Source organism: Chiloscyllium plagiosum, chromosome 7 (genome assembly GCF_004010195.1).
Source record: "Chiloscyllium plagiosum isolate BGI_BamShark_2017 chromosome 7, ASM401019v2, whole genome shotgun sequence".
Classification (NCBI taxonomy): Eukaryota; Metazoa; Chordata; class Chondrichthyes; order Orectolobiformes; family Hemiscylliidae; genus Chiloscyllium; species Chiloscyllium plagiosum.
In genome coordinates this window covers 806,304-821,292 of record NC_057716.1, presented here as the reverse complement: position 1 = coordinate 821,292, position 14,989 = coordinate 806,304, and the positions used below count along the sequence as shown (strand labels likewise).

At 42.3% G+C, this 14,989-nt stretch overlaps 1 protein-coding gene across 1 annotated transcript in view; it reads right to left on the bottom strand.

Moving 5' to 3' along the window:
• The window catches only part of ankar (ankyrin and armadillo repeat containing), a 160,119-nt gene that overhangs the window by 131,013 nt on the left and 14,117 nt on the right, over window positions 1–14,989 (bottom strand). Inside the window, exon 3 of the mRNA XM_043694464.1 lies at window positions 13,718–14,316. Within this exon, the coding sequence (XP_043550399.1) occupies window positions 13,718–14,246 (529 nt within the window). The 5' untranslated portion in view covers window positions 14,247–14,316. The remainder of the gene's footprint in view (window positions 1–13,717; window positions 14,317–14,989) is intronic.

Sequence of the window (14,989 nt, the reverse complement as noted above, 5' to 3'; positions counted from 1 at the left end):
GAGGGCATAGGTTTAGGGTGAGAGGGGAAAGATATAAAAGAGACCTAAGGGGCAACTTTTTCACACAGAGGGTGGTACGTGTATGGAATGAGCTGCTAGAGGATGTGGTGGAGGCTGGTACAATTGCAACATTTAAGAGGCATTAGAATGGGTATATGAATAGAAAGGGTTTGGAGGGATATGGGCCGGGTGCTGGCAGGTGGGACAAGATTGGTTTGGGATATCTGGTCGGCATGGACGGGTTGGACCAAAGGGTCTGTTTCCATGCTGTACACCTCTATGACTATGACTCTATAATTGAGTTTCATTTTCTCTAACCATTGGTAAATCGGTTCCAATAAATCTGGAAGATTTCCTTTGATAATGTGTAAGGACAAATCATCAGACTGACCGTGTAACTGAACATTCACATTGACACAAACCCTTAAAAGTACCACTTTACTATGCACATTCTTAGTACAATTTTTGAGACCTGCAATGCAATGTGACTCAGCTACTTCTGAAACTCCATTTCGAGTATCAATGAAACCACCATTGAAATGTTCACCTCTATTCTTCTTCGCTTGCCACTCAGTCAGGAAGTAACCAGGCATTGGTTGATGTCATCAGCAATTGCCAGTATGTTTAATAACAGCTCCTCTTCAGACTGTGAGGCTGGACTTTACTCATACCCTTTTAGTACCGTGTGAATTTTCTTCCCACTCTTTGCTTTTTGTACTTTTGCTGTACGTAGTTCATATTTGCACCTCATATGATCCCATGGAGCCAAACTTCTCCGTGATTTTCTTTTTAAAACAGGAAAGGTCTGTACAGCACAATGTACCATAAATGTTTTAGCATTAGCTTGTTTCTTCCCATTTAAAACAAGATATTTCTGAGGTCACCTGTTACTTCCAAGTCTATGTCCCCAGTTCAAAATATTCTCTTGTGAATACTTTATTCACAGTATTCCTTCAGGGTGGAACACATGGTGAGTTTCTTCAGCACAGTTCATCTCTTCACTGGATGAATTATTTTTCTTTTGACTAATTGTACCTGCTTCAGTGGAGCTACAGCATCTTCTGATGTTTTTTTTTCCTTCTTTTTATCCAAGTGCCTTCCAAATCTGCAGTAAGCACCATGATTCTATTTTCTTTTCTACAAAGCACTGAATTCACTCAGTGGATCTCAAACCAGATTCCATTCTATCATTAGTTTTCTCGTGTTACATTCCAAGAAGGACTAGGAGGCTAAGTGCTAAATAACAGCAAGAACATTAAGGTGTTCACTCTGCAGGCAGCAAGTTGAGAATAAACTATTTCCCACTCAAAATGGCCAAAGGTGTCATCATGTCATATGATCTGATTTTCTTAAAGTGGCTGCCCACAATAATTACCAAATACACAACATCCCTAAGGTAAGAAATAGAGATGGACAAGTGCAAAAATTAGATCTAGCAGTCAATGTGCAATTCCACAGCAGCTCCGTCAATCCAACTAAACACATTAAACATTTATTTGGGCTTCTTGTTACAGTCCAACTGGAATTTGAGTCAGCCTCCAGGATGCATGGAAAATGGGAAATCTGTATAGCTGCCTGGGGGCAGACTTTCGATGACAAACTTCATGGGTGTAATGATTATAATAAGGTCAGCCAGGTGACTTCATAGAATATGAGTTCCCTGGGGCTGTTAATCTGGTCTGATCAGGTATCCATGGCTGACAGATATAAATAGGAGTGTCAGATATCCTGTTCACTCAGAAACATGGCTCTGAGGGAGCTGGATCAGTGGCAAAGACTTTCCACATGTAAATAAAGGGTGACTTGGTGACATGATACTGGTCTCTGGGGAGTAAATTCAGCAGTGATAAGAGTAAAACACATTCCTGAAGAAATTCACTCACAACAGCCATTTTTAAATGGGGGTAAGCATTTCTGGCATCATGCCGTTATTTGGGAAGCTTGACTTGTACGACCCTGCTATCGAAGACTGGGCCCAGTATGTGGAAAGAATGTGTTATTTTTTCCAGGCAAATGACATTGGAACAGATAAAAAACCAACAATTAATTTTCCTGACAGTTGCGGATCTACAGCTTTTTTGGTTATTAGAAGCCTAACTTTCTTTGAGGCACCAGACACTAAAACCCTTCAAGAGTTGATGGATTTAGTTATAGAATATTACAACTCGAAGCCTCCTTTATATCTGAGACACTGTTGGTTTTACTCAACAATTTGAGAACCAGGGCATTCCGTTTCAGGATTTTTGATGAGGTTAAGACGTGTTTTTGATTTAATCTTTAATGAGATGTTGGGAGATTGGTTGGTATGTGGAACTAATGATGTAACCATGCAAAAGTGCATCCTAGCTGAAGCCCAAATAGACTTCAGCCCATAGCAAAACCCCAAAACAAAGCCAAGCTTCGGACAAATGGTTAAAAGTGTCTTCAGGATCCAGGTCGGCAAGCCATTATAGTTACTGCCAGTACTCAGACTCAAGACAGCAAAAGAGTCCCACTAGACCTAAACTGGGTAAGAGAATTCGTAGGCCAGTATCTAGTAAAGTGCACACCCTGGAAAGCCCACCTACATCTGGTTTGGAACAGTTAAATTGTTGAGTAACATACAAATCAGAATTAATCAAAGTAAATGTCTTGTTAAATGTTCACCTAGTTCTAATGGAGGTCAATATGGCATGGCCGTTTCAGTGATCTCAAAACCAATCTTCAACAAAATTTGTTCTGGACTCCAACTGTTATATTTGTGCAAGACGTTGAGTAGTCCGAGAACCTAACTGAGGAACCTTCACAGATTAAGGGTAAGGCTTCGGTCCTGGTTTCTTATGATAAACATCTGGTTCAGTTACCACTGATTGTCATAAACGGCTCGGGCCAAGCTTGATGGGATGAAATTGATTGTGAAAATTCACCTAGATTGGCTCAACATTTTTCGATTAGAAAATGGCTATGTGAGTGAAATCCTAATACCTAGAAGATTTTGAGGAAAATTTCGGGATTAAGGCAACCTTGCATGTTGACCAGGAAGCAATTGCACAATTCTTCCATTTGATTCATGGACAAAAGTAGGGGCAGAAATCAGGAGGCTAGAAAGCGGAGGAATCATTAAACCAGACCTGTTTGCGGAATGGGCAGCACCAGTCGTACCAATGCCAGATGCATCAGTTCACCTTTGTGGAGGTTTTAAACAAATGGTAAACTGTTTTTCACAGCTGGATAAATACCTAATCCCTCACAAAGAGAATTTATATGCAAAGCTGGCTGATGGGCTGTCTTTCATGAAGCTGGATATCAGCTATGCGCCATTGCAATTATATATCGATGATAATTGCCAGAACAATTCTACAATTAATCCCATGAGGGTTTATACCAAAAAGGAGACTGCCTTTTGTGGTATTGTCAGCCTGTGTAGTTTTTCAGCAGATGATGGAGAACATTTTACAAGGTCTATCCCAGGTCGCCATTTATCTGGATGGTGTGCTAATAACAGGGAAGTCCAATAAGGAGCACTTTAAAAACTTGGACATATTTCTTTGACATTTCTCCCTGTGCTGTTCCAGCAATAAAGTTTCAACTTTGATCTCCAGCATCTGCAGACCTCACTTTCTCCTCGAAGTCCAATAAGGAGCACTTTAAAAACTTGGACATATTTCTTTGACATTTCTCCCTGGCAGATGTATGCCTTACAAAGGACAAATGTGTATTCCAGGCACCCTAAGTGACCTACTTGAGCTACAGAGTTGACCTGACCAGGTAACACTCTTTGGAATATAATGTGAGAGCGATCAAAGGTGTCCTGGCTCCAACATCTGTACCAAGCTTAGGTCTTTCCATTATTTAGCAGCATGACAGACATAATCCTTAACACTTAAGTGCTGTATCCAGCTATGAACCCAAGTGCAGCTAGGTGCCCTTCTTAGATCTCTTGTGGATGATGCTGCATGGTGATCCCATGTCCTTGCAGTTGTGATGGAGCTGTCCCATGCTGAATAATCTTGATAGCCTTCCACTGCTGCCTAAATCCTGGAGGGTCATGCCAAACTGAGGGGCTCCTGTCATTGTGGCTTCTCAATGTGCTGATTTGATTGGCAGAAGGGCTGAGGATCTGATGTCAACAGCAGGACAGCCTGAGAGACTACTCAGATACAGAATTCAACTGCACGTTCTCCCTTGGAAGATGAACTTTTTCCTGTTGATTTAGGAAATGAGGAAATGGAGAATGAAGGTGCCTTGTCTTACTCTCACCATCCACTATTCTATAAAGCTCCTGGTCAAGGTGATGACATATGGGTTCATGCACACCTGTGGCATTCATCACCAGATGTTCACTTCCCTCTTGTTACAACTAAGCAAATGCAGTGGTACTGATGACTCCAGAAGCATGCCATCTGCCCAAGTTTGAGTCGCAGGTAGATAGGATAGTGAAGAAGGCGTTTGGAATGCTTTCCCTTATTGGTCAGAGTATTGAGTACAGGAGTTGGGAGGTCATGTTGCGACTGTACAGGACATTGGTTAGGCCACTGTTGGAATATTGCGTGCAATTCTGGTCTCCTTCCTATCGGAAAGATGTTGTGAAACTTGAAAGGGTTCAGAAAAGATTTACAAGGATGTTGCCTGGGTTGGAGGATTTGAGCTATTGGGAGAGGCTGAACAGACTGGGGCTGTTTTCCCTGGAGCGTTGGAGGCTGAGGGTTGACCTTATACAGGTTTACAAAATTATGAGGGGCATGGATAGGCTAAATAGACAAAGTCTTTTCCTTGGGATGGGGGAGTCCAGAACCAGAGGGCATAGGTTTAGGGTGAGAGGGGAAAGATATAAAAGAGGGAGGCTGGAACAATTGCAACATTTAAGAGGCATTTGGATGCATATATGAATAGGAAGGGTTTGGAGGGATATGGGCCGGGAGCTGGCAGGTGGGACTAGATTGTGTTGGGATATCTGGTCGGTGTGGATAGATAGGACCAAAGGGTCTGTTTCCATGCTGTACATCTCTATGACTCTGACTCAATGGCTGTCACAGTCAAGGTCGCACTACTTTGCAAATATATGTGAATACCCAATGAGGTGAGACAATCTGTGCTGGTAGTGTTTATCAGTTAATGATGTGATGGTACACACTCTAAGGCTCCCTCCTACTCCTGAAAGGGTGCTGGTGCCCCTCCATCTCTCTAGTTTTTTTTTCCCTTTGGAATGTCCCTCACCTATGTGAGAGGTAATACAGATTAAACAGTAGTGGGCTTCCCATTGCTGTATTCCAACAATTGTCAGTATGAAGCTCAATGTGCCTTGATTTAACCACATTTTGCTGCACTTGTCCAATTACCCCATGGCACCATTCCAGGATCAGGGGGTGCTTTCAGGAAACTCTGTCCAGCTAGGCTTGATCAGGCAGATCAGTCTCATCCTCTTCTTTTGTCCTCAGGGAAACAAAATCTCCTGTTCTGCCCTTGTGGACTAGACAAAAGCCTGAAAAAAATTTAAAACTGTGGGGTCACCTGAGTCTTCCTTCTGGCATTGTGAAATCAAAAGAGAAATGCTGGAAAATCTCAGCAGGTCTGGCAGCATCTGTAACGAGAGAAAAGAGCTGACATTTCGAGTCTAACTGACCCTTTGTCAAAGCTGGTTTGATGCTCAGTGGTGTGGTCATGCTCCAGGGGGAGGTAGGAAGAGGAATCTGAGAGTTGGTGCTCAGCCTCTGCGAGGTAGAGGTCAGTACGCCAGACGACAACAGCATCCCCTTTGTCAGCAGGTTTGATGACAAGGTTGGGGTTGGACCTAAGGGAGAAAAGGGCAGAAAGTTTGGATGGAGAGAGGTTGGAATGGGTAAGAGGGGTAGAGAAATTAAGGTGGCCAAAGTCCTGTCGACAATTGTCAATGAAAAGATCGAGGGCAGGAAATTGTCCTGGCGGGGGTGTCCAATTAGAGGTGGAATGTTGGAGGGATGTGAAAGGATCTGTGGAGTAGGGGGAGGACACTTGCCCAAAGAAGTGAGCACGAAGGCGACGGAAGAAGAGCTCAGCATCATGTTGAGCCCGGAATTCATTGAGGTGGGGACGTAAGGGTACAAAGCTGAGTCCTTAGCTTTGACAAAGGATCAGTTAGACTCGAAACGTCAGCTCTTTTCTCTCCTTACAGATGCTGCCAGACCTGCTGAGATTTTCCAGCATTTTCTCTTTTGGTATCAGATTCCAGCATCCGCAGTAATTTGTTTTTACCCTTCTGGCATTGTGATACAGTTTCCTTTAAATTCTTGAGATTCCAGGCACTATTAATTCAGGGTAGATGATATTTTACATCTAAGCCACTAGCACTTAGATTCATAGAGTCATAGAGATGTACAGCACAGAAACAGACCCTTCAGTCCAACTCATCCATGCTGATTAGATATCCTAACCTAATCTAGCCCATCTGCCAGCACTTGACCCATATCCCTCTAAACCCTTCCTATTCATGTGCCTATCCAGATGTCTTCTAAATGTTGTAATTGTACCAGCCTCCACCACTTCCTCTGGCAGCTCATTCCATACATGCACCACCGTATGTGTGAAAAAGTTGCCCCAAGTCTTTCTCCTCTCACCCTAAACCTATGCTTTCTAGTTCTGGATTCCCCCACCCTAGGGAAAATACCTTGCCTATTTATCATATCCATGCCCCTCATAATTTTATTAACCTCTATGAGGTCACCCTTCAGCCTCCGATGCTCCAGGGAAAACAGCGTCAGCCTATTCAGTCTCAAATCCTCCAACCATGGCAACATCCTTGTAAATCTTTTCTGAACCCTTTCAAGTTTCACAACATCCTTTCGATTCCTACTCTGATTTGCTTTTCCAAAATGCATTTATCTAAATTAAACTCCATCTGCCCCTCCTTAGCCCATTGGCCCATCTGATCAAGATCCTGTTGTAGTTTGAGGTAACCTTCTTACTGTCCACTACACCTCCAACTTTGGTGTCATCTGCAAACTTACTAACTCCACCTCCTATATTCACATCCAAATAATTTATATAAATGATGAAAGCAGTGGACCCAGCACTGATCCTTGTGGCAGGCCTCCAGTCTGAAAAGCAACCTCCCACCACCACCCTCTGTCTTCTACCTTCGAGCCAGTTCTGTACCTAAATGGCTAGTTCTCCCTGTATTTCCTGAGATCTAACCTTGCTAATCAGTCTCCCATGAGGAACCTTGTTGAACACCTTACTGAAGTCCACATAGATCATAGCCTCATCTTCCGCCTCGGAACACTTCAACCCCAGGGCATCAATGTGGACTTCAACAGTTTCCTCATTTCCCCTTCCCCCACCTCACCCTAGTTTCAATAGGAACTCAGCACTGTCCCCATGACTTGTCCAGACTTGTCCTACCTGCCTATCTCCTTTTCCACCTATCCACTCCACCCTCTCCTCCCTTACCTATCACCTTCATCCCCTCCCTCACTCACCCATTGTACTCTATGCTACTTTCTCCCCACCCCCACCCTCCTCTAGCTTATCTCTCCATGCTTCAGGCTCTCTGCCTTCATTCCTGATGAAGGGCTTTTGCCTGAAAGGTTGATTTTGAAGCTCCTTGGATGCTGCCTGAACTGCTGTGCTCTTCCAGCACCACTAATCCAGAATCCACATAGATCATGTCTACCCTCATCAATCAGCTTTGTTACTTCTTCAAAAAACTCAATCAAGTTCAGAGACATGATATTGGACTCGTAAAACACAATTGTTATGGCTATATAAATGCCTTTGTTAGTGTGGCAGATAAATCTGTGTCCTGATATTTCAAAAAGGGCTGTCATGTCTTACAAAAATTCCAAGTTTTGTGGTGTACCATACTTGTGAAAAATTCCAAGGGAATATGCTCCATAACAATCTTCCACCAACCCGACAAGCCTGGGAGTTTTTCGGATCCCAACCTCGCAAGATATTCAAAAAGTGAGGATATTGAAAAGTTCTTTTCTTATGCACATCTGATGGGAACACATTGGGCAGGGTCAGAAGAAGAGAAATCGAGTCCTTCTCCATCCTTACACCCAAAATGCTCTCCATTGCACTTGCCATAGCACTCCAGTATGTTTGAAGCCTATCAAAAGACCAGAGACAATGGGCAAGAGTGTCCGTACAGAGCTTGCACTTGGGACATTTTGAAGATGCCCCTTGTTTAAATTTTGACAAACGGTCCGGAGCCAAGTGGACCCTGTGGAGAATCTTTAACTGTAAAGCATGAATCCTATTGCAAATTGATATCTTTCTTGTGTTTTCCCAAATATCTTCCCATGCTTCTGAGGAGACTTCAACCCCCTGCAGAGTCGATCAAATTCACCTGAGGGTGCACCCTCCAATTGATGATATAAAGTGCTGACAGAAAGTGTACTCTTAGCACTGAGCACCTTCCTCTCTATGTCAGATTTGCAGGGATCAGTCAAAAGTGTAGTTTTTTAAAAATAAAATCCCTAACTTGAAAAAAAAAACGCAAGAGGTCCCTGTTAGATAGCTCGTATTTCCATGCTGATTGAAGGACATAATTGTTTCCTCCTCATGCAAGACACACCGCTAGCTGCCCAACGTTTGAATCCTGAATCTATCATCCAGGTTGAAAACCCGGCATACCCACTAAAGGTGTAAAAGAAGATGTTTTGCCAACATTGCATTCCCTCTGCCGAATTGCCCTCCATGCTTTAAAAGTATTGATAACTATTGGGTTATGGAAATATTCATTAACTGTCCTCATTATGTCCAAAAATAGCAAGCTAGTAAGGGGGCACTCTACCTAGGAGGCTTCGATATCTAACCATATTGAAAGAGGGTCCCCACAAGCTCAATCATTCACGTAGGATAAAAGTGAGCTTAGTTGGTAATTTTTAATGTGCAATCCCCCCAATCTGTGAGGCAGTTGCAGTTTAACTAATTTAATGAGGGGCCGCTTACGATGCCAAATAAAGGAACTGAACCAGCCATCAGTCTCCTGAATATTTGCTTATTGAAAATCAGAGGGAGCATCCGTTTAGGGTATAGCAAACGGGGAGAATATTCATCTTAATAAACGCTATCCGACCCAACCATGAGACCAGAAGCGTCTCCCATCTTTGAAGATCTTGTTTGATTTTGGCAAATAATTGAACAAAATTGGCTTTCAACAGCCTATTCCATAACTGGAGTAATGAGTATGCCCAAATACACAAAACCCCTCTGTGACCACTTAAATGGGAATTGATATTCACCCTCAAGACCTTTCGTAAGACCACCCATAGGCATAGCCTCTGATTTAGCAAAAATAATCTTGTACCCCAAAAAGGCACCAAACGCGCAGGTGCGTTGTATCAGGCAAGACACTGAAACTGCTGGATTTGACAAAAAAATTAGGACATCGTCCACATACAACAAAATCTTATGTAATTTTGACCCCACTTGTGGAGCTGATATGTATTACAAATGGCCTCTGCCAATAGTTTAATCACTAACATACAATCCAGTGGCGAGAGGGGACAGTCCTGCCGGCTGCCCCTAAAACTGTTAAAATTACTTGATTGTACCCCATTGGTGATGACCGCAGTGAGAGGACCACTGTAGAGAACCTTTCCCTATCTTATAAAGATTTCACCCAAACCAAACTGCTCCCCAGTATAGAAAAGGTATGGCCACTCAACTCAGTCAAATGCCTTCTCTGCATCTAGAGAAATCACCAGTCTCTGTACTGACTGTTGTTGACATGCTTGAATTACAGTAACATTATTGGCGGATCTGCGGCCCTTTATGAAGTCTGTCTGATCCTTTTTAACAATAGTGGGTAACACAGTCTCCAGTCTTAACATGAAAGTCTTAGATAGGATTTTAAAGTCCACATTTAAGAGTGAAATGGGTCTGTATGAAGCACAGTCCTCCGGGACATATCCTTTTTGAAGAGTAAGTGAAATATTGGCCTCTCTCAGAGATGGTGGGAGACAGTCACAGCTGTATGAATCATTAAACATGTTAAATATTGGGTCTGACAGTATGTTTATAAAATCCTTATATAATTTGCTGGGAAGTCCATCAGGACTAGGCATCTTTCCACTCTGAAGCTGCCTCACAGCTTCCTGCACCTCTTGCTCTGATAAGAGGGCATTGAGAAAGGACTCTTGTTCAGGGGTCACGCCTGGGAGTTCCAAATCGTTAAAAAACGATTTCATTTTGGCCCACCCCTCCTAATAACCCTCAGAGACGGTAATATTACCAATCTTACGATATGCCACCAAGTCCAGGGTTGCCACGGGGGTCAGAAGAAAAATCAACCCTGTGTGACATTTTTGTAGATTGGAAAAAAATGTAAAATCCATGTCTGTAGGGTGGAGATATCTCCAGATGTCCACACCCAGATCCACTAGTTGATTAGTTTGTGCTGAGGGTATCAAGAGGTCTTTGGGCAACCTATCTACTGTGGAATCCATGAGACAGTTGAAATCTTCGCATGTAATGAAATGCTGGGACTCAAGACTGACCAGTTTAGAAAACGCATCTACCAAAAATTTGTGGGGATGAGCTGGAGGGCAATAAACATTTAAAACACCTTATTCTTCCCCATTTATCAAGGCTTTAAGAATTACAAACCTCCCATCTGTATCTTTAACACAGTCTAGTAACTTAAATGGGAGACTCCTCCTAACCAATATAGCCACTCCCCTACTTCTGGTATTAAATTATGAAAAGTATACCTGATCAAAGCCATTCTGCTGTAGTTTCAAATGCTCCCTATCATCCAAGTGTGTCTCCTGTAATAAAGCAATATCCACCTTCTCCTTTCTAAGACTAAAAACTACCTTCTTCCTCTTAATTGGTGAGTGACTTCCCTTTATATTCCAGGTACACCATTTAATCAAGTCATTAGCCATAACCTTCTGCAGTAACATTCAAATTCCAGAGAGGAGGAACTCGAACCACAAATCACCGAGCCTTAGTGTCACATGATCCATCAAACATTAAAAACTACATAAACTAAAACCACTACATTTAACAAGCCTACAAACTATCAAAGATTAATACAACAAAAACCAAAAAACAAACCAAGTGCCAAGTGCCAATGACACTGAATAATTCACCCCTGCCCAAAAGGGGCACCGACCTATCCCAAACTGCCCAAAGTAGGTATCTAGCCATCCTAACCATTTCCCTCCTCCTAGCTAGAGTTGCACCACAAACACAAGCAGAAAAGAAAGTAAATGTATCATAGAGTGGCAATATGAATAAAGAAAAGAAAATTTAATAAAAGGGGGTAAATACGCCACCCATCCTTTGGTATAACTTAACTTAGAAATTGAAAGTACACAGCCCAACTGCTCCCAAGCATAGTTTAAACCATATTATTACCAATAGAAAACAAAGGAAAAGAAAGCTCCAATCAGACTTTTAAAAAAAACACAAAGAAATTCTCAAACAATACTACTATTTGTATACACTATTATTCAGATTAGGTTAATTTGTCCACAAAGTCTCTTGCCTTCTCCGATGTGTCAAAGAGATGTTGGATCCATCTGAGGTGAACCGTAGCACCGCTGGATGCCTCAGAGAGTACTGAATCCCAAGCTCCCTCAATCTTCTCTTGACACCATCATAAGGTTTTCTTTTTTGGATCTCCACCACTGAGAAGTCCAGGAAGAACATGATCTTAGAGCTCTCATAAATTAGGGCTTTCAGATTCTTCCCCTGGATTCTGGAAGCTTCCACAACTCTCTCCTTATCTCTATAGTGATGAAACCGCACCAGGAGAGGACGAGGATATTGACCCAAACCTGACCTCCATGCCGTGACCTGGTGTGCCCTCTCGATCTACAAGCCTCTCATGCCAGCCTCCAAGTTAAGGAATTTCGGCAGCCAATCTTCAATAAATTCCGCAGGCCGCTCACCTTCCTTACCCTCAGGCAGACCGAAGATCCCAATATCTTTTCTCCTGCCCCAGTTCTCAAGATCATCCACTTAGTTGTGCAAAGTACGGACCTGCGTCTCCAGGGCTTGGATCCTATTCTTAGAGGAACTGGCATCAGCTTCCAGCACTGTGACTCTGTCCTCAACCACATCCATCCTCTTTTCCAGGACTCCCAGCTGCTGTTCATGCTTGTGCAGCATGATAGAGATTGGGGCCAGCTTCTCCTCTATCAGCATCTCGCATGATTTTGTGAGCTCGTTCACCAGGGCCTGGTAGGTAATTGAGTCCAAGGATCCTGCAGGCTGGGGGCAAGCCCGCCCTCAGACGCTCCTCCTCCCTTCTTTGGCATCTCTGGACAGCAAGAAACACAGATAGGTTTCTTTTTCACAGTTTCCTGGGACTCCACAAACTTTCTAGAGTCCAAGGATATCACGATGGTTCGGGATGGGTGGGTAAAAGTTTGTACCGCTTGTGCTGCAGTGCCGAGCTCTGCAATGTGATTCTCTCAAATCAACACCATCATGGATCCCCTGGGAGTGGCATTTTTGATAAGGGATAGCATTACTGCTGTACTTAGGAAGGATAGTCCTGGGAATACATCCAAGAAAGTTACTTGGGTGGAACTAAGAAATAAGAAAGGGGTTATCACCTTACTGGGATTGTATTACAGACCCTCTTAATAGTCAGCAGGAAATTGAGAAATAAATTTGTAAGGAGATTTCAGTTATCTGTAAGAATAATAGGGTAGTTATGATATAGGATTTTAGCTTTCCAAATATAGACTGGGACTGCCATAGCATTAATGGTTTAGATGGAGAGGGATTTGTTAAGTATGTATGTGGATGTACCTACTAGAAAAGGTGCAAAACTTGACCAACTCTTGGGAAGTAAGGTAGGTCAGGTGACTGAGGTGTTAATGGAGCAGCACTTTGGGGCCAGCAACCATAATTCTATTAGTTTTAAAATGGTGCTGGAAAAGGATAGACCAGATCTAAAAGTTGAAGTTCTAAATTGGAGGAAGGGTAATTTTGATGGTGTTTGGTAAGAACTTTCAAAAGCTTACTGGGAGCAGATGTTCATAGGTAAAGAGACGGCTGGAAAATGAAAAGCCATCAAAAATGAGAGAATGTGAGTCCAGAGACAGTATATTCCTATTAAGATGAAAGGAAAGGCTGGTAGGTCTAAGAATGCTGAATGACCAAAGAAACTGAGGGTTTGGTTATGTCAAGTATAGACAGGAGAGATCGAATGATTCCTTAGAAGACTATAAAAGCAGTAGGTGTACACTTAAGATGGATATTAGGAGGGAAAAAAGGGGATATGAGATAGCTTTAGCAAATACTGTTAAGGAGAATCCAAAGGGATTTTATAAATACACTAATGTAAATAGAGAGAGAATAGGGCCCCTCAAGGGGAGATACTAAACGAGTATTTTGCATCAGTGATTACTGTGGAGAAGCACATGAAAAATACAGAATATCAGGAAATAGTTGGTGACATCTTGAAAAATGTTCATATTACGGAGGAGGAAGTGCTGGATATCTTGAAAGCATTTGCAATGGTATTATCTGCATTCTCACTAGTCGGGTCCAGTGTTGGTTTGCTTTTGATTGAATGGCAGTTAGAAACCTGCATGTACCTGAATGGTTCTAACATCAAAATCTGTGGCCTAGCTGCAACTCGTTCTTAGTTTTTAATATTGCTCACTGTTAATATTTTTTTCTTCAAATATATCAATAGCAGTCAATATTTCTATATTTACCTGCAACACAAAACTTATTGCTGTTTGATCAAAATCAATTTATTTAACAAGTATAACATCTCATAGAACTGTACCTGCTCTAAGGAATTCAGAAGGTATATCTGCCCCTAATTTTGAAGTGCCATCGACATTGATTTCCAGATTGGCACGCCATACTTCTGAAAATCGTTTTCTTTTTTCAGTTGGCATGTAGGCTCCATGCCAAAGTGCTTTCATAGTGTAGTCCACATTTATCAAAATTTGCCCAATTAGAGTATCACGATAAGCTGGAGACAGGACACATGTGGTACTACAATCATAATTGCCATCTAAATAAATAGTTGGAACTTGGTTTAGAATATAAATACCCATCACCAATTCTCGCAAAATTTGTTGAACTTCTTTATAATTCAAAGGAGCATCTGGAACCATAGGAGTTAGAATTATAGCATTGGAATGGCTGAAGTCTTTCATTTGGCTAGCAAGTCCAGTAGGGTACTCTACTGGAAGGTGAAACTCATTAGTGGGCTGCAACCAAGTACAAGTGGTTATGGCGAGCAACTCCTGTAGATCACTCAAGTTATATTTGCCAAGGACAGCACTTGCACTCATTTGACCTGCCATTCTGATTGCTTTGTTTTAGGTTTCTTGAGAAAAGCAGGTTAGCAAGTCTTCATTTTCCACCAGCTTCCTCCTATAAAGTAACAGTCCAGTTTTAGTGCATTGGTAGTAAAACATTTTATTTTCTTGTAATGTTTATCAAGCATTTCCTAAACCAATTATGAAAATTATAATAAGCCTTCTTTGATATGAACAAAAAGAGATAAAGAATTAAAAAGAAAAAGCTATGGGCATGGCAGAACAGCCTGGTCACACGAAATGCTCATCCTAAACCATATGGAGATTTGTAGACATTTCCTGTGGCCTACAAGGTATACAAGAAGTTAATCTCCAGCTGCAAAGACATGAACAATGGGTTTCAGAACTGAAACTAAGGTCAGTTGTGTACAAGAGTACATAGAACATAGAACAGTACAGCACAGAACAGGCCCTTCGGCCCACGATGTTGTGCCGACCACTGATCCTCATGTGTGCACCCTCAAATTTCTGTGACCATATGCATGTCCAGCAGTCTCTTAAATGTCCCCAATGACCTTGCTTCCACAACTGCTGCTGGCAACGCATTCCATGCTCTCACAACTCTCTGTGTAAAGAACCCGCCTCTGACATCCCCTCTATACTTTCCTCCAACCAGCTTAAAACTATGACCCCTCGTGTTAGTCATTTCTGCCCTGGGAAATAGTCTCTGGCTATCGACTCTATCTACGCCTCTCATTACCTTGTATACCTCAATTAGGTCCCCTCTC